This window comes from Antechinus flavipes, chromosome 5, assembly GCF_016432865.1.
Source record: "Antechinus flavipes isolate AdamAnt ecotype Samford, QLD, Australia chromosome 5, AdamAnt_v2, whole genome shotgun sequence".
Classification (NCBI taxonomy): domain Eukaryota; kingdom Metazoa; phylum Chordata; class Mammalia; order Dasyuromorphia; family Dasyuridae; genus Antechinus; species Antechinus flavipes.
In genome coordinates, this window is record NC_067402.1 from 247,801,626 (window position 1) to 247,823,058 (window position 21,433).

The following is a 21,433-nucleotide window of genomic DNA, read 5'->3' on the forward strand; positions in this document are numbered from 1 at the left end:
TCTGATGGAAATGGATCTCTTCAATAAAGAGAGCTAATTCAGTTTCAATTGATCAAAGATGGGCAGAAGCAGCTACACCCAAAGAAAGAACACTGGGAGATGAATATAAACTGCTTGCATTTTTGTTTTTCTTCCCGGATTATTTATACCTTCTGAATTCAATTCTCCCTGTGCAACAAGAAAACTGTTCGGTGCTGCACACGTATATTGTATCCAGGACATACTGTAACCTATTCAACATGTAAAGGATTACTTGTCATCTGGGGGAGGGGGTGGAGGGAGGGAGGGGAAAAATCGGAACAGAAGTGAATGCAAGGGATAATGTTGTAAAAAATTACCCTGGCATGAGTTCCATCAATAAAAAGTTATTAAAAAAATAATATCAGTGTAGTATAAATTCTTCTTCTTGGTTCTGCCTACCTTACTCTGCATCAGTTCATGCAAGTCTTCTCAGGGTTCTCTGAAAAAATCTAAATAGGAACTTCTTGATTAAATTTTAGATAATAATATCTATGGGAGAAATAGCAAGTTGATTTAGGAGAGGCAGTTTGCTATGGTAAATAGGGAGTGATGGGAGGGCAGAATGGGGCAAGATTTGGAATAAAAAACATTTGAGTACAAATTCAGACTCTGAACAGGTGAGTTAAATTGTCTGAGTCTCTGGTAACCTACTAAGACTTCGAAGGAATTAAAGAGTTTCTCTCTGTATTGGAAGAAATTTCTGCATGAATGAAATCAGAGATCTTTTCTTTATTGATCATACAATGTTAGAGATGCATTGTGATGTATTATGAAAAGTGTTGGGCAGTTAGAGCAGACCTGGACCCCACCATGCCTGTAATATAACTTGTAGTAATCTACATAAACCAGAGCAAGTTACTTGAAAGCTCTATACCTCAGTTTCCTCATCTATCAAATGAAAATTATGATTATCTGAGAGGAATGTTATAAGAAACACATAAATCTATACATTAAATCTATACATTGCCACTAATGTAAAATTACATCCTCCTATGAACAGATTACTAGTGCTACTAATAATTACATATTTCTACTACATAAATATGATTTAATGTGAGATGAAATGGCCAACTTCAATTTGGGAGTCAAAGAGAGGCCTGTTTTTTTATGTTAGGCAATGGAGATATCACTTCACAAGTCTGTCATAAAGACTAAATGAGATTAAATATTGTGCCATACAAAGGCCAACTATTATCACTATTCTTACATGAACTACAACTTAAGATTTAAAAAGATACTTTAACTTAAATGTGATTTATGGTGGCTTGAGAAGACTACTTATATTTAATGGTAATTTAAGATAGGGTAAAAAGCCACTTAAATTCAAAAAAAAGAAAAAAAATGGAATGACTGTATTTTCTCATTAGACAATAGAGACTATGAGTGGGAACAAGTCCTTAAAATGACATTTGTACCTTGGTTGGTTTATGAGTCATTAAGAACCTAATTGGCTCATAATAAACAGCCAAATGCAATGAACTTGGAATGGTTTGTTCAACCAGGTCTTGAATTTATAGTAAATAGCTCATTTCAGTTCTATTTTAGGAATGATTAAATAAAATGAACTTAACTTTGGGTTACATTTTGGACAGCACACACTGACTTTATTGAAATATTTAAACCTGTGTGCCATTCATGAGGCTTTCAAGCAAGATAAATGATGAACAGAAGCAGCCCAGGATGATAGAAAGCATGCTGAATTTGGAGTTATGGGACTTTGCTCCATTATTAAACCACTAGTGGTTCCAATCCCAGCCCAGTACTGTGTTGCCCGAGTAACCTTGAGAAAATTATTTAATCTCCCTGAGCCTTAATTTCCCCAAAATGAAGAGGTGAGACTAAATGATTTCTAAGCTCTCTTTTTTAGCTCTGGATATATAATTTTATAATCTGCATTAGGCAAGGCTGATAGAGAAGTCTGTTTCTAGTTGTCTTACAATACAAATTCTCTCACTATCACTGCCTTCATAGTCTTGTCTAATAAAATTCTACTTACAAGAAATACCTTAATGCAGTATTTTATTCACATCTTATTAACGTTTTAAGTACCTTCACTCTCTTGCTCAATCTGCCCAAGGTATGCTCTGACAGATAAGGAAATGATTAGTATGCATCTCTTTAGGATCCCTCCTCTCCAGGGTCTGAGTGTTAACACATCAATGCACATATGTAGGAAAAGGATGAGTTTGGTGGTTTAGAGCAGACAAAAAGAGCCTTTCTTCTACATTTCTTTATCTGACATTTCAATCCTCCAATGCCAATTCACATGCTGCAGAAGTTTGAAAGCAGTGCCTGGGGGAAAAAAGGCCATTGTTTACCTGGAAGTCATTGTTTTCTTGAAAGTCATTATATTTCCCAGGGAAGCAGTAACAAAGAGAGGGCCTGAGTGGACCAATACCATTCCCTTCCAGGAAGGTTTTGAGATGGAATAAGATTGAAAACAAATGTGGTTTTCTTTACAGTAACATTCAAGATGATTTCTACCAAAATCTTACAAAAATGGAGCCTTAAAAAAAAAAATCTAAGTGACAATCATCATAATCACTCAACACTAAGTATTTATGAAATCTGATCTAACCCAGTTCCACAAAAAACTGTCAAATGTTTCTATATGTAATTGGTGTTGAAATAAAAACATAAAATGAGAGAGAAAGTTCTGCTCTCAAGGAGCTTATATTCTACCAAGAAAAACAATATATAAATAGATAATCATGTACACTAGAAAGAACAATGGTTCTGGCATCAAAAGACCTGGGTTCAAATTTTGTCTCTGAAACTCTCTTATCTCTGTGATTTGAGGCATGTTAATTTACCTCTCCAGGACCAAGTTTGCTCCTGCCACAGTTTGGCTAGAACTACTATAGGCAAAGGGGTACCACATGCTGTCTGGAAAGAGACAGAGAAATAAAATTTCATGGACATGAGATTAAGAACTCTTGCTAAAATTTCTCTTTAATCTCCAATTTCATGATGTTATGATCCAAACTTCAGAGTTTTTACATGGATCTTCCTAGAATTAATATTAGTTATATTGATTCCTTGCCTTCAAGGATCTTACATTCTACTAGTAGAAATATCAGGAATATAAACTGTATATAGAAAATATATAAATGAACAGCAGGGTGGTATAGTAAATAAAGCATTGGGCTTGGAATCAGGAAGACATCTTTGTGAGTTCAAATCTGTGACCCTGGGCAACTCACTTAACCCTGTTTGCCTCAGTTTCCTCAACTGAAAAATGAACTGGAGAAGGAAATGGCAAACCATTTCAATATCTTTGCCAAGAGAACCCTAAATGGGGTTACAAAGAGTTAGACACAACTGAAATGAGTTAACATATTATAGGCAAAACAAAATCTGTCCTTGGAGAAGAGAAAAATTTAGATCCAAAAAATCCTTAGCAACAGTTTTGAAAAATTCCTTTAATAGTCAAAATCTACCTTAGAAATATTCTTACTAACAACTTATTTATACAAACCTTTAAGGGAGCACTTATGGAAAGAGGCAGAGCTCTGGAGTGAAAATGCTTGAATTGAAATACTTCTATTGCTAGCTTCCAGAGATCTCCTCTTTCCTCAACTGTTTAACAAAGCAATGGAGTTACTAGGGTTGAATCTAGCTCTAGAAAGCTATGACCTTAGTCCACAAGCATTTCCTCATAACATTTCCATGAGATAGTAAATTGAAAATATTGTCTTCAGTCCCATTTTACAACTATCAAAAAGTTAAGTGACTTCATGTTTAACCTATTTTGGATTTCTTACTGTCTTGGGGAGGAGAGAGAAAAAATTAGAATACAAGGTTTTACAAAGATGAAAACGATCTTTGCATATATTTGGAAAAATAAAATACTAATAATTTTTTTTTAAGTTGTAAATGATTTATTCAGAATCACAGTGAATATTGGTACCAGTATTTGAACTTGACTTACTCCTGATAAGTTTTCCACTGAACCATTTACTATTTTCTTATCTAAACCAAAGCTTCTTTACCTATGGGTTGCAACCTTATATTGGGGTTAACCAGATGTGGGGGTTATAAAATTATGACTTATTATCAGTAATTGTTTGATTTGTATCCCTATTTTATATGCCTATATAATCAAGGTCATATAGAAATATCTCAGGAAAAAAGAGATTGTGAGCAGAAAAAAATTAAGAAACCCTGATCTAAAGTATCCTCTTATTTGGTGCAAGAACCCTTTTTATGACTTCTTTACAATTACTGAATATAGTTATTTGTATTTTACAGAACAGTTACTTGTGTTTTAAATGTATTTCAGAATAATTACTCATTTTTTAAAAATCATCTTAGCTTTTAAGATTAAAAAAAAAAGCCTGCTGCTTTAAGGGGCTAATTTTTTTTTAAAGTATTTTCTTCAAACAAACACATTAACTAATGTTTACTGAATAGAAATGAAATCCAACTAGTGTACATTTTTTGGGGGGAAGAGAGGTTGGGGAGAGGGTTTTTTTTTCCATTGCAATTAAAATGTCTCATATAACAAGCCAGTGGGTAAACAGAGTTCTACACAGATGCACAATTCACAGGCTAAGAGAACAGTAGGAAGGTGATCAGCTGGGGCTAGCTGGCTGACTTGCTTTTCCTAGGATCCGACCTTCTGCTACATATTTCTTTTCCAAACTGTATATTTTGACCTTGAAAGAAATAACAACATTTTTGCTACATTTATACCAGAGAATAATTCTGAGTAAGTTTAATATTATATTCCATTTAACTGATTATCACTTTGGTGTTTAGGTTTCATTTAGGTCAATTTTCTTGTTACAAAACTTGCCCATCTTTTTTTATCCAGAGGATTTTGTGAATTTCCTTAGTGTTTTATGGGTACCTAGGCTTGACAGAGCTACCATGCCAAACTCTAAAAGTTTGTAGCTAAATTTTTGTTTTACATTAACAAGGACTTTATTGGTTTACAGCCTTCCCAGTGAGAAACAGACCTCCTCCAAAATGAACTACTCAACAAGCATTTATTAAGCTCTTACTATGTGCCAGGAATAAAAATACAGAGAATGAAAAAAACTGCTCTCATTAAGCTACATCTAATTGGGAGAGATAACGTGTGTGTGTGTGTGTGTGTGTGTGTGTGTGTGTGTGTGTGTGTGTGTGTGTGTGTAGTGGGTAGTGTGAAAAAGAGAGCAAAAAGAGAGTGAGACTAAGAGAGCAAAAAGAGAGCAAGTGAGACTAAGAGAGTAAAAAAGAGAGAGAGAGGGAGGGAGGGAGGAAGAGAAGGTAGGAAGAAACAATAGAGGGAGGGATGAGGGAAGGAAAGAGAGGGAGAGAGACAGGAAGAGAAGGAGGGAGAGAGGGAAGGTGAGAAGGGAGATAGGAAAAGTAAGAAGAAGGGAGAGAGGGAGGGAGGGAGAGAGAGAGAAGAAGAGAAGGATGGAGAAAAGAAGAAAAGAAAGGAGAGAGGGAAGGGGAGAGGGAGAAGAGGGGGAGGGACAGATAGTGGGAAAGAGACAGAGATAGATGTGTGTATAATTATCTTCCACATCGTGGAATTATACTTTCTACAATGGGGGTTAAGGTCACAGCACCTTCCACCCACTCTAGAAAATCTGCTAAATTTTCTTAAATTTTTTTGGCCCTCCCAGAGGGGGGAAAAAAAAAAAAAAAAAAAATATATATATATATATATATATATATATATATATATATATATATATATATATATGGTATTAAAAGACACAATACAGTATATATAGTATGCATTTTAAAACTTGTTCTGTGTCGTTGCTGGTCTTTTGCTTCTCATTTGTAACTTCCACAAAACATGCCCTAAAATTCCATTTAATTTATATCAAAATTGGGATGGGGAAAGTCTCAATGCAAAAGGGATCACTTGTATATTTGTATATATTCAAATATATGTAGCATAAAGAAAATACATATAAATAAATCCAAAGTAATTAACTATAAGGCAATTATGGAGAGCACTAGCAATTGAGGATATCAGGAAAGAATCCATATAGAAGGTAGGTCTCAGTTATAACCTGAGGGAAGGGGTGCCCTGAAGTGGAGGTAAGGAGAGAATGAGTGAATATATTCCAGGTTTTAGCCAGCACATGGAGTATTATGTGTGATGAACAGGAGAAAACCAGTTTAACTGGATTACTGAGTGTAAGAGGAAGAATACTGTACAATGAGGCCAGAAAGAGAATTTGGGACCAGGTTGGAAAACCTGGTTTAGCTCACAATTTATATTTCCTCTTAGCAGTCAATCAGTGCTCAGAAGTTAAATGACTTATCCACAATCACAAGGTGAACATATGTCTGGGGTGAGACTGAAATCCAATATGATGAAGGCTCTGTATCTACTAAACCACATTGCTTCTCAAAAAGAAGGAGAAGATTTTAAAACTGACAGAGGGAAAAGCAAAGAAAAAAAATAATAGATTTTTTTTCCCCTTTTAAAATTTTTATATTATTTTTAATTTATGGAATAAAACAAACATTTTCATAATACAGTATTATAATAAAAATATAATTGCACACAAAACTGCATATCTGCTATGTACAACTTGCTATTTTTTAAAAATGCTTTGTAAAAAGAAATTTACATAAACATGAATATTCTAATGTGTATTATTTTATTCTATCTAGCCTAATGCTCCTTCCTTGTCCTAGCTGTTATATTTCAGTCTTTGGAATTTCTCAGGTACTTGTATTATCTTGGGCCCAAACTGAATTCAGCTTTCTATAATATATTTGTTTATTTTCCAACATTTGTTAAGTTCCTTGAAAGTAAGATGTTTGTTTATATATATCCCCAAAGTTGCTTCATAAAATGCCCATTACATTGTAAGAGTGAAATACATTTTTGCTGAATGACTAAAAATATAGTATTAAACATTTATATAGGTATTAAGGTTTGCAAGAAGCTGTATGTGTATCATCTGTATTTTTCATAATCATACTGTGAGGTAGGAGGTAGTATTATGATGCCCTTTTTCAGATAAGAAAACTGATAATGTTTAAGTGATTTACTCACAACTATGATGTCTCAAAGATGAAATTTGTACTTTTTTTTCTTCTGCTGATAGTCTAGTACTTTTGCAGGTTGCTATTGACCTGAAATTGTTCCTAGGCAAAGATAAATGCAAATTCTGTGCTCTCCAACAATGGTACAGCTCCCTCTCTTCAAAGCTTCATGATAGGAAACTATTGCAACACTATTTGTTGTCACAAAGAACTGGAAATAAGCAGATGTCCATCAGTTGATAAATATTTGCTATGACCAATAGTTGATAAATACTTAAATGTGACAAAAGAATATAGTGGAATATTATTATTTTATGAGAATCAATGGATATGATAAATACAGAAAAGTGTTAAATGACTTACATGAAGTGATTCAAAAAAAAGTAAACAGAAACAGAAAAACAATGAACACAATGGCTGTAATAAGATGAATGGAAAGAAATATAGCCACAAACAGCAACAACAACAAAAACCCAACAGAAACTAATTGCTATAAAATTATAATGACAAAACTAGGTCTCAAAGATGAAAATACCTCTTATCATTCCTTTCTAAAGATGGGAGTCTATGGGCACTGAACATTGCATAGAATCTCAATTCTTTTTTTTTTCAATACATTTGATTAGTTTTGCTGAAATTTTTTTTTGAATTTTTTTATAGTAAGGGATGAGCAACCTTTGGGAGTTGGGGAAGAAATAAGGATACTAGTAACAAAAGTATGTGATATGAAAACATGTTTCATCAAACATTTACAATAAAAAATAAACCCACAATTGGCTAGCATTTAAATCAATATCTCTTTTAGCCCAGAGAAATAAAATTATCTATCTTCATAAAATTAGTTTCCAGGTTTTTTAGGAAGTAATATCCCTGGCTAAAATGTTAATGTCAATCATAGTGAACATATTGCATAACTTAGTTTGACACTTAACTACTTAACAATTTGTCTCTGAAAAAAAGTAATTACATGTGGTCCAAAGCACAGTGGAAAGAACACTGACTCTAGATCTGGTTATAACAATAAAATAATTAATAATTACAATAAAACTAACATTTATTCAATGCTTACTCTTTGCCAGGCACTTATAAGAACACTTATTATCCCATATGGTCCTCATAACAAAGTTGGGAGGTAGATGCTAATATCCCCATTTTATAGATAAGGAAACTGAGAAAATAGAAGTCAAATGACTTGCTCAGACTTCCTTAGTTTTAATCCTGTATCTGATGTTTACTACTTATGTAAGACGAGTATTTCAGTTTTCTCCTTTGTAAAATAAAGGAATTAAAGCAAAAGGATTATGAGGTCCTTTCTAGTTTTAATTTAGGACCCTCTTAAAACATCAGTTTCATAACATCATAGTGACAGAATCAGAGTGGTCAACAAACTAGAATTCTGAAGGTGGAGGTCATTTGGAATTAATGGCCTTATTTTTACAGAAAAGAAGTTGCAGTCCAGAGAATTTAGGTGTCTTCTCCTGGATCAGACAGATTACAAGGAGGCACCATTTTCATCCAGTCCTCTGTACCCATAGGTATGAAATTATATTAGTAAATTTAATGGCCATATCAAAGAATCATAGAATTTTAGAACTGGATATTACTCTCAGCTCTATTAACTACATTTATTCTCTTTCATTGTCATAGAAATATCAAAAGACTAACATAGGAATAATATGTTCTTTACATGACATTTCTATGGCTTCAACTTATTTCCAAAATATTATCTGAAAACCAAAATAACACATGAGATTCCTATATGTTAAATCCTGAAACTTCCAAAAAGGACTAGCAGCAGCATCTATATCAAGTATGTAGAATTTGCTAAAATTTAAAAGTGATACAATTGCTCCTTTAGAATCCCATGGATTTTTTTTCCTTATGGAAATTCCTACTTTTCCACATTTGTGCTCTCCTTAATTTGTCTCATATCTGCTTAGTTGTGGTCATATTGTCTTCCAAAGCACAATGTCAACTCGTTGAGTTGTTCCAAAGCTCTTCCATCCTTCACTTTGTATCCCCCAGAACTTAGCATAGTGCTTTGCAAAGAGTTTCATTAACAACTCTATGATGCACTTGTAGGATGTTAAATTTAACGTCCAGTTTTAGTTTCTAGTATACTTCACCATACTGTCTCATTAAACTATGCGAATTGAATTTTATATTTAGGAAAGAATGCAAATAGCAGTGATACTATCATTCTGATAGAAATATGATTCAGACCTGTATTATTCATCAGATGTGCAAATAAGTGCAAAAATTCATCTGGCTATTGGTTTCCATAACTATTTTACCATCCTCTCTTCCCCAAGGGAAGCAATGGACAGTTTTCCTGCTCTCCCAGAATACATTATGACTCATCCAGGTAAAGCTGGTATTTGCAAAGCTGCAGTAGTAGATGTCACACTGTTCTTAGGATGGCCTAAGGCTCGCATTTATTCTAGACTAATAAAGCTCTTTATTTGCAAATAAAACAATTTATTCCTCAAGCTGTCTTTTTAGAAACTGAACTGGCAATTTGCAAGTATGAAATCTGCCTTTCTAGCAAATTCAGTAAAATGAATTCAGTTGAAAAAAGATTGAAATATAATTCCTCCCCAATTTCCCCAAATATTCCCCAAAAGAGTACAAGAAACATTTTTTAATTATTGTTATAAAAAAGGATAAAGAATCAGACCAGTGAGGAATTTATTGTTTTAAGGAACTTCTGTCAATGCAAGTCAATAGTTTATTTGAAATTTAAGGTTAAGGGACTTACAATCATTCTGCCAGCGTTATGGGTGGGTGGAATGGGGCCTTAAAATAAGGTCTTCCTGGCTCTAGAACTAGCCCTCTATCCACTACATGCTGCCAACTGCTAAACATATTGAACATATTACTTAGTTAGGAATTTCTAAGCATATGGAAGATAGTTATAAAATTGAGCAGAGAAATTCACATAAAAATATTGATGTGTCTAGTCTGTTACCAGTTAGTAAACCTCCTTGGAGTCCAGGTCTAAGGAGGCTAAAATCACAGGCTGGATAATGCTAAGCCCATTTAACTAGGTGCTATTTTGTGGTCACATGCTATTCCCCTAATTCTCCCCAGATGTAAGTCATCACTTTAACTGCGCTAACTGTGAATGTATAGTAGGTAGCATAATTTATCTGGAAATTGCTCATCTGATACAACCTTAAATACCTGGAACAGAACTGTGAGTAACCAACAAAGGTCTTAAAGATACTAAAGTGATGATTCAAAACCTATGCAAAAACCTTGAAGCTGTCTTGAAAGTCAATTTTTTATTCATTCATTTATATTTAATTTATTGAATAAAACAAGCATTTCCATATCATGTAATAAAAAAAAATGATTGCACATAAAAACTGCAAATCTATAATGTACAATTTGCTATTACTTTTAAATATATAATAAAGCCAATTTTACTTAGGTACAGCTAATTCTAACTCTGGGTTTAATTTAATATGTTTGAAATAGTCTGTTTTAGAAGGCTGAGAAGTTTATACTATTTTTCCCCCCCTGAGGCAATTAGGATTAAGTGACTTGCCCAGGGTCACCTACCTAGGAAGTTTTGTGTCTAAGGTCAAATTTGAACTCAGGTCCTCCTGACTTCAGAGCGGATGCTCTATCCACTGATCCATCTAGCTGTCCCTATACTCTTCTTTTCAAAGATTTCCATCTCAAATGTTAAAACTCAAGAAAGTTTCATACTAAATTCTCTAAAAAATAGAACTGTAGGAAGCATCTCATTCCCGCGCAAGGATTCCAGATGCAATAAGGAGTGCTGGAGTCAGGAAGATTCATCTTTCTAAGTTCAGATGTAGTGTCAGACATTTACTAGCTCTGTGACCCTGGGCATGCCCCTTAACCCTGTTTGTCTCAGTTTCCATATCTGTAATATGAGCTGGAGACCCCAAATGGGATCATAAAGAGTTGGACACGACTAAACAAAACTGATAAAAGAAGGAATATATAAATGTGGAGTTTTTTTTTTTTAAATCAGTGTGAAGTTCTGGGGATCCACATGTACATTTTAGTGGCCCCCATTTCTATTTGAGGTTGACAACATTGCTCCAAGGTATAGGGGTCTCTCTTTTTAAGAACCCTGGAATCCCAAGTCCCCAGTAATAGCAATGACTTCTTTACATAATGCTTTAAGGTTTGCAAAATGCTTTTACAATATCATTATCACCATATCATCATCACAAGGAAGTTGTATGGTTCAGTAGATAGAACACTGCCCTTGAAGTCACTTCATTTGGATTTAATTCTCAGCTCTGTTCCTCCTTACTTGCGACAGTAGACTGGACATTGAACATTTCCCTCGAAACTGAACTGTAAGATGATCTCCACAGTATCTAGCCCTATAATTCTGGTCCTATTAAGCTTATTTTGCAAACAGTAAGAACCTATATTTAGCAGTGGAAGGGATCATAGCTATCTAGTCCAATCTCATTTTACAACTCAGAGAAAAGAAGATTCAGACAAGATCACACAGATAGTCATTAGTGGCAGTGGTAAGATAGGAACTTCTTACTCCAGGGACATGTTTCTCCACATGGAACCACAAGAGACAGAGACTGTTCATTTGTTCATGATCACATGGTAATATGTGATAGGACATAAAACTCAAACCCTGAGATTAGAGATGGTTATTATACTACATTTTCAATAATGACAACAATAACCATGTTTATATTAATTATTCAAATAATCATATTAATATGACTTATTATGATTATAACAATAACATTATTTATATAGTACTTTAAGACTGAAATATCAATTTATATATTATCCCATTTGTTCTTCAAAATCCTGTGAGGTTAGTGTTACTATCATTCCCATTTTGCAGATGAGGAAATTGAGGATAGAAAACAAATATTCAGTAACTTGCCCAGGGTCACACTGGACATAATCATAATTTCATATTATAATGTAATCATTTCATATAAGTATCTGAGATGGGATTCACACTGAGGTCTCCTTGATTGCAAGCCTACAATTCAGATCATTATGAAATGCTTCCTGACACATTATTTTATTCTTTTATTAGACTCAACTTTTATTTTCTATTTTATTTATTATTACACCCAATTTTTATTCTCCTTTCATTATTAATGATAAGTGGTGAAGATAATTCTATCGAAGGTCTTCTGGTGATAGTACCCTTTTTGCTTTGACCTGGAAGAAGGCACCAAGTCTTCACTATTAAGCATTAAGGCTAAGAGAATATGACTTAAGAATCTCAGGTCACTGTCTAAGAAACCTTAATGTTGCCATAAGTACACAACACTGGTCATCCAGGAAAACAATGCTGATCATGTTCTTAGGGTTGTATTGTTGTTCATTTGTGTCTCTTTGTAATCCCCTTCTCCTTATTTGCCATTATCTTGGCAAAGAGTGGTTTGCCATTCCTTTCTCCAGCTCATTTTACAAAGAAAACAGGGTTAAATAACTTACCCAGAATCATATAGCTTAAAAGTGTCTATGGTCATATTTGAACTCGGGAAGAAAAGCCTTGCTGACTCCAGGCCTGCTGCTCCATCCATTGTACCTCCTAGTTGCCTATTTAAGGTTAGAGGAGTTTTAAGCTATTTCCTTCTTTTATCATGAAAAGAGAAAGTAGATATAGTATTTTAGAAAGGACAATGTGATAATATTTGTAAAGAGTTTAAAAGCACAGTACCTGACACATAATAGATGTCAAATAAATGCTTATCTATTCCCTTCTCCTTCCCTTCTCCATTTCCCTACTTTAGAACAGGACTTCATTAGTTTCCTGAAGGCTATTTCTTTCCTGTCATCTGACTGCAGGTCTCTTTTGGTATCTGATTTGTTAATAAAATATTGCAGATTTATATAACTTTCTGCAAGATGAAAATGTTCCTGCTTTGGTCCATGTCCTAAAGATTTCATACCAAGGAGGAAAAATTGCCACTATATTGGGAAAATGCACAAAAATAACAAAGTAAATTGGAGTTGAAATCACTACAACATTTTTAGGGGAAATTACCATCAGTTTAAATTAGAAGTCCTAGATTTGGTTCCAAGACATTTTTCTATCTGCATATCTCTTCAAATCAAGCTTCCACACCAAACTATTTTAAAGCATTTTGGGATATTTGTTTCTATCTGGTATTTATTTACATTTATAACTTTTATAGGCATTGCAACTCTGTGGTGAACAAACTTAATTTCTCTGTGAGTTAAAAGCAATGCACATTAAGATAATCAATATTTTAAAGGTTATGTTCACATTTGCTAACACCTGAGAAACTTTAATTTAAATCCATTTCAGATTATTCTGTGTTTATTACTGCACAGAGCCAACAGTCACACATATGGATTTTACATTTAGAGATTCATCAAACCCCATGGAGCTTAATGTCAAAACGTCTTTCTTTTTCTTCTAAGTTGCTTCATGGCCAAAGAATAATCAAATCAATGAAACCAGAGCTGGAAGGGGAAGATAGTAATCTTTGAGTCCAGTTCCCATATTTTAAAGATACAAACTGATTCTCTTCCAGATAATGATGGCCAATATGGCAAAAGAACTGGAAATCTACCTTCTGAAGTCAGCACTGGTCTAAATAAAGGATTCTTTACCTGGAGGTCACAGACCTTTAAGAGGTCACAGAGAGATTTCAGAAGACCCATGAATTAAAAACAACAACAACAACAACAACAACAACAAAATTCTGAGGAATCTACAGCTGAGAGTCTATAGCTCCTAATGTCTAAGGAGCCCGGATCCTTCTTTTTCCTCCCACTTCTCTCTCTCTCTCTCTCTCTCTCTCTCTCTCTCTCTCTCTCTCTCTCTCTCTCTCTCTCTCTCTCTCTCTCTCTCTCCCCTCCCTCACCCCCCCCATCTCTCTCTCTCTTCCTTCTCTCTGTTTTTCTCTCCCCTCTCTGTCTCTGTCTGTCTGTCTCTCCCCTCCTCGATTGAAAACTTTCTAAAAGAAAAGGGAGAGGGAGATGTAATAGCTACCTACATATGAAGGCTTGTCACTGTGATAGAGAGAAATAAAAGAAAGAACAAGACTAGGAGGAGAAGCAGAAGAGGGAGAAAAGGAAGACTGATAAAAGGATGAAGAAATAAACAAAAAATAAGAAAAGAAGAAAAAGAGGAGAAGACAATGATAGCTATGACAGTGAAAATGACCAGTTCTAATCCAGCTTCTCACACATACTAGCAATATGACACCTGAATTAATCATTTAATTTCTCAGTGTCTCCAAATAATGTTATAAGTTATAAGTTGCAGAATAGGATGCTATTGGTAGAAAAATTATAGATGAAAAATAGATATTTCTTCTACTAATAGTATGTACACATATATATATATATCATATTTATGTGTTGGTATAGGTATATATATATACATATAAATAAAATGAATTATATATTGTGTTACTTTATTAAAAAGAGAGAGAAGAAACATGTGTATGTGTTTATATCTGTATATTCTTATGAGGAAGAATAAATCTGTGATTTCATCTACTTAAGAAACTCATTCTACCAAAACATAGTGGTCTGTGCTCTTTAAAATTATGGAATAATAGGTCTAAGTTGTAATCATCCATATAGGGAAAGGTCTCAGTAATGAAATTCCCTCTATCATTGAAAATCTAAAGTCCGTCTCTTAACTTAAAAGTTAGTAGGGGAAGGGGAGATACCATAGATAGAGATTCAATGATCCTGGGATTACATAGTATAAGATAAGGAGCAAGATTTCAGCCCAGCCCTCAGAGATTCACTGCCCCACACCTAGTACTTTAAATTATCTAAACTTGGAATGAATCAGTTTCTTATCATTGGAGATCCAGAGGTATAAGATTTATTAGAGAGCAGAGTTTTCAAGTATGAGTTATTGAGGTTCTTTCCAACTGTGAGATTTTGTAACTGTGAAGCTAAGAATCAGTGACAAGAAGTCACTTTTACCCAAAACCACAAGACTCAGGAGGCAGGACTAAAACTAAGGTCTCCTGGGCTCTCCGACATGAGCACACTTTACATTGCTCCATATTGCTTCTTACTGCACAATTAAGAAAGCAAAGCTGACAGGGTGGACATCTGTACCCCACCACCAACCACCACTTAGCCATATATTTAGTCTTTCCTGTTTTGTAGGGTGCTCTACTTTGAAGGGACAATGTTGAGTTAGTGGGAAGCCCAGTGAAAATGGAACTATCTACTATATTTTCACAGGGTCTGTCTTGATTTATGATGATTTCATATGGCACAGTAAAAAGGGGAGTATAAGCTTTGGACCCAGAGGACCAGGCTTCAAATTCTAAACCTGATGCTTACTATCTATGTGATCTTAGTTAACTAATTTTCATTTTACTTCAGTGGTCCTCAAACTTTTGTTCTCAATATCTTTATCCTATTAAAAATGATTGAGGATCTGTCCAAAGAGTTTTTGTTTATGTGGGTTATAGTTATAGATATTGATCACATTAAAAATAAAAACTAATTATGAATTTGTAGACTCTCTGAAAGGATTTCAGAGATTCCCAGGATGTTCTGGATCAGACTTTGAGCACCACTGGTTTACTTATTTGTAAAATGAGAATGTGGGACAGATAGCCTCTGAGATTTCATCCAGCTATAATAATAAATGAAAATTAGAAAATTTTAATAATTAAATTAGATAATTACTATAACTAGTCTATCATGCATATTACTTACAATGTAATATATTGTATTTTTCATATTATATGTATATGCATGTGGGTATATATATGAACATATATACATAAATATGTGTGTACACATATGTATATGGGTATATACATGCAAATACATGTATATGCGAACATATACACTTATATGTATTTGTACCAGGCATTGTGCTAGTGCTAAGTGGTTTAGAACTATTCTCTCATTTGATCCTCACAACAACCCTGAGAGATGTTATTATTGTTATTAATATTCCCATTCTAGGTATGGGGAAAATGATCTATGAGACTATAATTTCATTTGACTGGGTCAACTTCTTGAGTCACATTTTTAGCCATGAAATTCACCTATTCCCATGGCAACTTTTGCCACTAGAAAATCCCTCTTGCTCCTACAACCTCCCACTATACACTATTCTCCAAAGTCCTCTTCCCCCTGCTCCTAGATGAACCCTTAATAGAATCATTGGAATTCATGGAAGATACCTGTACCAGAAAGTGAAAACAGTAGCTACATGCCCGCCAGTTAGTATTTTGGATGGGTCTCAGTGTAAAGCAAAGTGAACACAGTCTTAGAAGTGTGATGACAAGCTTTTTTTAGGTGCTCCAGATGAAGATGCTATATTTATCTGTTTTTTACAGAAGAAGAAACTGGTAGTCAAAGGTTAAGTGATCTCACAATCAGTAAGTATCTAACACAAGACTCAAGTCTCACTGACTCACTCGTGTTCCAATCACTTTGATATTTAAAAAAAAAAATCCTTAGAGATGAGCATTCATAATTTTTACAAGATATCATTGCTTAACAATGGAAGAAGGCAAATATGGCATAATTCGGTCTAAGGTGCCAAAAATATTTTAAAACACTATTAATAATAATGCTTTTGGAGAAGAGATCCCTATTCTTAAAAAAATTCTTTTTAAAAAAATCACTTGACCTCTCTCAGAGTCAGCTTCCTCATCTGTAAAAAGGGCAGTAGTGGTGGATTTGATGACCTCTAAGGTCCTTTCCAGCTCTGAGTCTATGATCTCATGAACTATAGCTTTACTGTGAATTAAAAGTATTCAAATAAAAAAGCAAATGGCTTATGAAAAGAATTTTTGAAAATGTTCAGTGAAGCATAAATAGGATATAATGAGAAAACAATCTTTAAATTGTTCATGGACTCAAAGTTGTCTGGTCTACTTCTCATCTGCCAGAGGGAAGGCAGGCAGGGTGGAAAGCAGACCTCCATTAAACATTATCACCCCCTCCCCCTCTCAATATGACACACACACATGCACACACACACACACACACACACACCCAGTCCTAGTTCCTGTGGGCCTAATGAGTTTAAAAAAAAAAAAAATTTGATTTTCTTCCTCTAGACATTAAATGTTTGGAATAACAAGGTGAGAGAACTCTTTTGGAATGGAAGCAAAAACAATTTTCAGTCTAATATGGATTTTATAAATACTGGTGAATACTGCTGATTGGAAATGCTACAGGCAGCCCAAGGGTTGGATTGAAAGATACATGAAGTAATAAATTCTGTATGGTTTAAAAAATGAGAAAGGAGGAGGAGAGCTCTTTACTGTTGTGCCATTTCATGAGAAGTCTACAGTACCATGGGAATTCATTTGCATTCAATTTTAGCTCTTACAGAAAATGATTTTCTTGAAGTTTGAAATCCATAAAACAGCAGCTCTTCATTTTTATATTTGAATTTTTGAAAAGGACAAAGGTTTTGTTGTTCGGTGTTTTTGGTTGTTGTTCTTTTAAAGGATTAAAAAAAAAAATCCAAACCATCAATTGCTATACTGCTCATGTATTAATATAATTATGGCTTCAAAAACCTCACAGTATGTATAACAGTTTCACTGATAGGTCAGGTACAACTTCCAAAACAGGTTTAATGTATAGGAAAAAAACAACAACTGATTTTTAGCAGGCCAAGTTAGCTTGTCATGTTCCAAGCAAATGGCAATAAAATGTTTAAGAAAGGCTGTTTTTGCCTGTCCCAGAAAAATAATTCTTAACTTGTTTCTAGATTCTCATTTTTTCTTCTAAATTTCATTTAAAATATGCCTTTAAAATAAGGTAGGAGCCTGGAAGAGTGGCAAAATACCTTGTTTTAAGGTAAAGGCAGGAGTGGTACAGGATGGGGAATGGGACTAGTGGATTAACTAATTGATTCATGAGTTCTCACCAACACTAGGGTCAAAGCCTATTAGAAATTCACATTAAGTTCTTCATCAGTATGGTGAATTCCCAAGAGTTTAGAGATACCAGGCTAAAGAAAGGATGTTTGGGATTGGTTGAGTCTTAGCCATTGCAATTTCAGTATAGGAAAGCTAGAGAGACCCAATCTCCCAACAAATAAATAAATAAGATAGGATGCTTGAAGTTGTGCTTAAAAAAGATGATGATAAAAATAAATGCTTCAAAGGATTCTGTTGGATTATCTTCTCTGCCCTTAAAATGAAAAGTGCCTGATATCTGATCAAAAAGACTTAAATCTAATCTGACCTTATATGTAGTTAATTGGCCCCATATCCAGTGCTATTAAACTATCTGGTGTCCCAGATTTCAGGAGATAATCCTTGATTTGATCCATCTATTCCAGGGCACAGTTCACCCCAGATTTAGAGAGAAAAGTATGAGAAGTCTAACCTCTGGGGAGAAAAATATTTTGAATAGAGTAAAGGAAGGAGAAGGTAGAAGAGGCTCATTTCAGTTTTTCTGTCAGTATCTACTTCTCTTACCCCATGGTTTAAAATGCCATCATGTATTGAAAGAATATTGAACTCTATTTATAATAGAAATTGCTATGTTTTATTGACTGAATCTCTTAAAAATCAATATATAGATTTAAGCCAAATGATATGTAAATTGGGGTCTTCAATTAAATTTTAAAATCTTTATCTCATTCTTTAAATAAGCTTTTATTAATGTCTTCTATTTCTTACAGCATCATAGTTATTTCTATTTTCAGTTAACATTTAGAAAAATTAGCTTGGAAACACATTAAGGCTAAGTCTAGAGCTAAAAGAGAAGCCAAAAACTAGTTAAGAGATTGAGGAACTACTTTTTCTCTTTTTTCCTCTTCACTCTCCCCACTATAATTTCTAAGTGCAAGATTGGTGATCTATTCATTTATTATTAAATTATTTTAGGTTCATTTTCACAAACCCTTCTCGTGAATACTTCCATGGTTATGGAGTTGAGACCAGAATAAATTAATTCAATCAACAAACATTTAAGATCCTACTATGTGCCAAATAATATGCTACCACTGGGAGTACAAAAACAAAAAAGAAGCCAGTCTTCCCTCTAGCAGGTTACAGTTCAAGGAGACAATAGGTGCACATATAATTGTAAGCAGCTTTAGTTTTTTTCATAGCCAAAAAGAATCACCAAAGCAATCAGGCTTTGCTATATATAAGACACACACGTGTCATACATGTGACACAGTGGCCATTCCATAAAGTACACCTGGATAACAAGTGTGCACTCTAGTGATTACTGGTGATAATGAAGCCATTCCCAGAGCCATCCCCAAAGTGGTCAGTGTCCTTCAATGTTGAACATATATGTTCCCAGAAATAGCCAAGGTACAGATCATACCTCTGCAACCATAGTAATTCATGGTAGTCTCTACTCATACATAAAAAAGACAGGAATGTGAGCAAAATAAATAGTGCATAATACCTAATTCCCTTACCTTATTTTTTGTTCTGTTTCAAATTTATTTGCATGCTACTTCTGAGAGCATCTTGGGATTAAAAAAGTATTTAACTTTAAATTAGTTATCTGTAAAAGAAGGCTTTGATCTCTTCCCAGGTCTAAGATCAGTTACGAAACAAAGGACAAACAAAACTAATACCCCCAAACAAACAAGCATACACACACACACACACATACACACACACACACTAGAAAGGCCATTGTTTCTTGTCCACCTAAATCCACATTCCTATCTTTCTTATCTACATCTGTAAGTAGCAAAGCCTGATTATTTTGGTACTGAGTTTGAGTCAGCAGAAAATTCTGTCTCCCTACAAAATTATTTGTGAAATAGAAGCATAATTTTGTGGGGAAGCGCAAATAAAAACATAATTTTGGGGGAAGCAAAATAGAAATATAATTATTTTGAGGGTAAGAGGGAAACAGAGAGGGAAAGGCTTTTCAAGTAGGTTGCTTTTGAATTCAGCTTTGAAGGATGCTCCCGGGTTCTTTTCTGGCTCCTCTAGAGGCTCTCTCTTTCTTAAAATATGTGATTATGAAGGAGCATTCAGAGTCACTCAAAGTGTTAATGTGAGTATGTGGGCATAGGAAAGTGGACTTTTCAATTTATTTGGTTTGCAAAGATTCTGTAAACCACATACTTCAGCATGTAGGAGAGCAACCTGGATTAGAAGGCCAGGATGACCCAACTGGACTTTTCTCCCTATCACCCCCAACTTCCTTGTTTGTTTGTTTAAATCATGAACCTGAGAGCCTAGTTAAAACCAATAGGATTTGAGTCCCTATTTCTAAAGCCCCAAGGCTAAAAAAAAAAAAATTAAAAATCTGTCACTCAAATCAATTTTTTATCACAAGTTTATATTGCTTCTAAAATGCAAGGGCATTTTAACGCTTTGTTTCCCCCATGTAAAAATCTGATTTTTTTTTAATGAGTAGTTTAAAACTTGAAGATATGTTGTCACTTTCACTAGTTTAACAATAATTTCTAAACAAAACATTAATTTTTTAGAAATGCATTAATATGCAAAGTCATCCTTACAAATCATTAATCCATAATCTCTTACATTTTTTCTAGTCATCAGAAGATCTGGACTTTTTTCCTGCCAAAACTAGCTCTGTGACCTTGAGTACTTCAGTTTCTCATTGAGCCTCAATTTCCTTTTCTATAAAATAAGAATACAAGGATTAAAACTGGAAGAGGTCTCGGGATTACCTAACCCAGCTCCCTCCCTTTACAGGTGAGAAAATAAGAGTAAGAATAGTGGGGGAGTTGTTCAAGGTCATATATAGCACATCCTGCTTATTAAATAGGAAGACTGTGAAATGCAAATTAACATTGTGTATATAGAAACTGTTAAGTATTATATAAATATTCAGTTTTCCTAGCCATGCTTTCTATGCACTAGATAAGCAAGTTTACTGGACAGGCTTAATGGATTGCCAAGACCAAAAAAAAAATTAAAAAATAAAGTTTGGACACTCCCCTTTCTGTGACAATATAAAAGGGTGACTTGTCTCATTAACAGTGTTTCCTACAGGATCCCAAGCCAACCCAATTAAATGATAGTCATTGAGACAGGTCTTTTAAAAGCACCTCTGTCTGTCCATATTCTTCCACAAGAGGCTGCAGTAACCAAAGTACCACACAAAGCTTGCTCACTATCCTGAAGAGCTTTATCAGTCATTTAAGGAATTGCACTGATGGCAGCTCCCAGCATGTACCAGTGCAAAGCCAGTTATATACTATTAGCTAGTTCAGGACTAATTAATTGCCTGCATTTTTGCAAGTCATTAGAAAAGGTTGGGAGGCAACAGGACATGGGGAAAAGAGATTGGACATAGAATCATGAAGACCTGCATTCAAAATATGCTTCAGATACTTACTGTGTGACCCTGAGAAGTTACAGCCTCTCTCTCAGTCCCTGATTCCTCAAGGGTAAAAGGGGGAAAATAATAGAACTTAATTCATACGAGTGTTATAAGGATCAAA

The 21,433-nt window shown here is 34.4% G+C and overlaps 1 protein-coding gene across 5 annotated transcripts in view; it reads right to left on the reverse strand.

Moving 5' to 3' along the window:
- LIN7A (lin-7 homolog A, crumbs cell polarity complex component) overlaps window positions 1-21,433 on the reverse strand; it is a 196,673-nt gene that overhangs the window by 171,816 nt on the left and 3,424 nt on the right. For 3 of the 5 annotated variants that reach the window (XR_007947884.1, XM_051963260.1, XM_051963259.1), the window contains exon 1: window positions 2,071-2,308. The exons of the other annotated variants lie outside the window; for them this stretch is intronic. Coding sequence is in view for 2 of the 3 variants with exons in the window: in XM_051963260.1 (XP_051819220.1) it covers window positions 2,071-2,188 (118 nt within the window). In the remaining variant the exon portion in view is untranslated. Of the gene's footprint in view, window positions 1-2,070; window positions 2,309-21,433 lie in introns of those variants that run through there. 5 annotated transcript variants of the gene reach the window in all.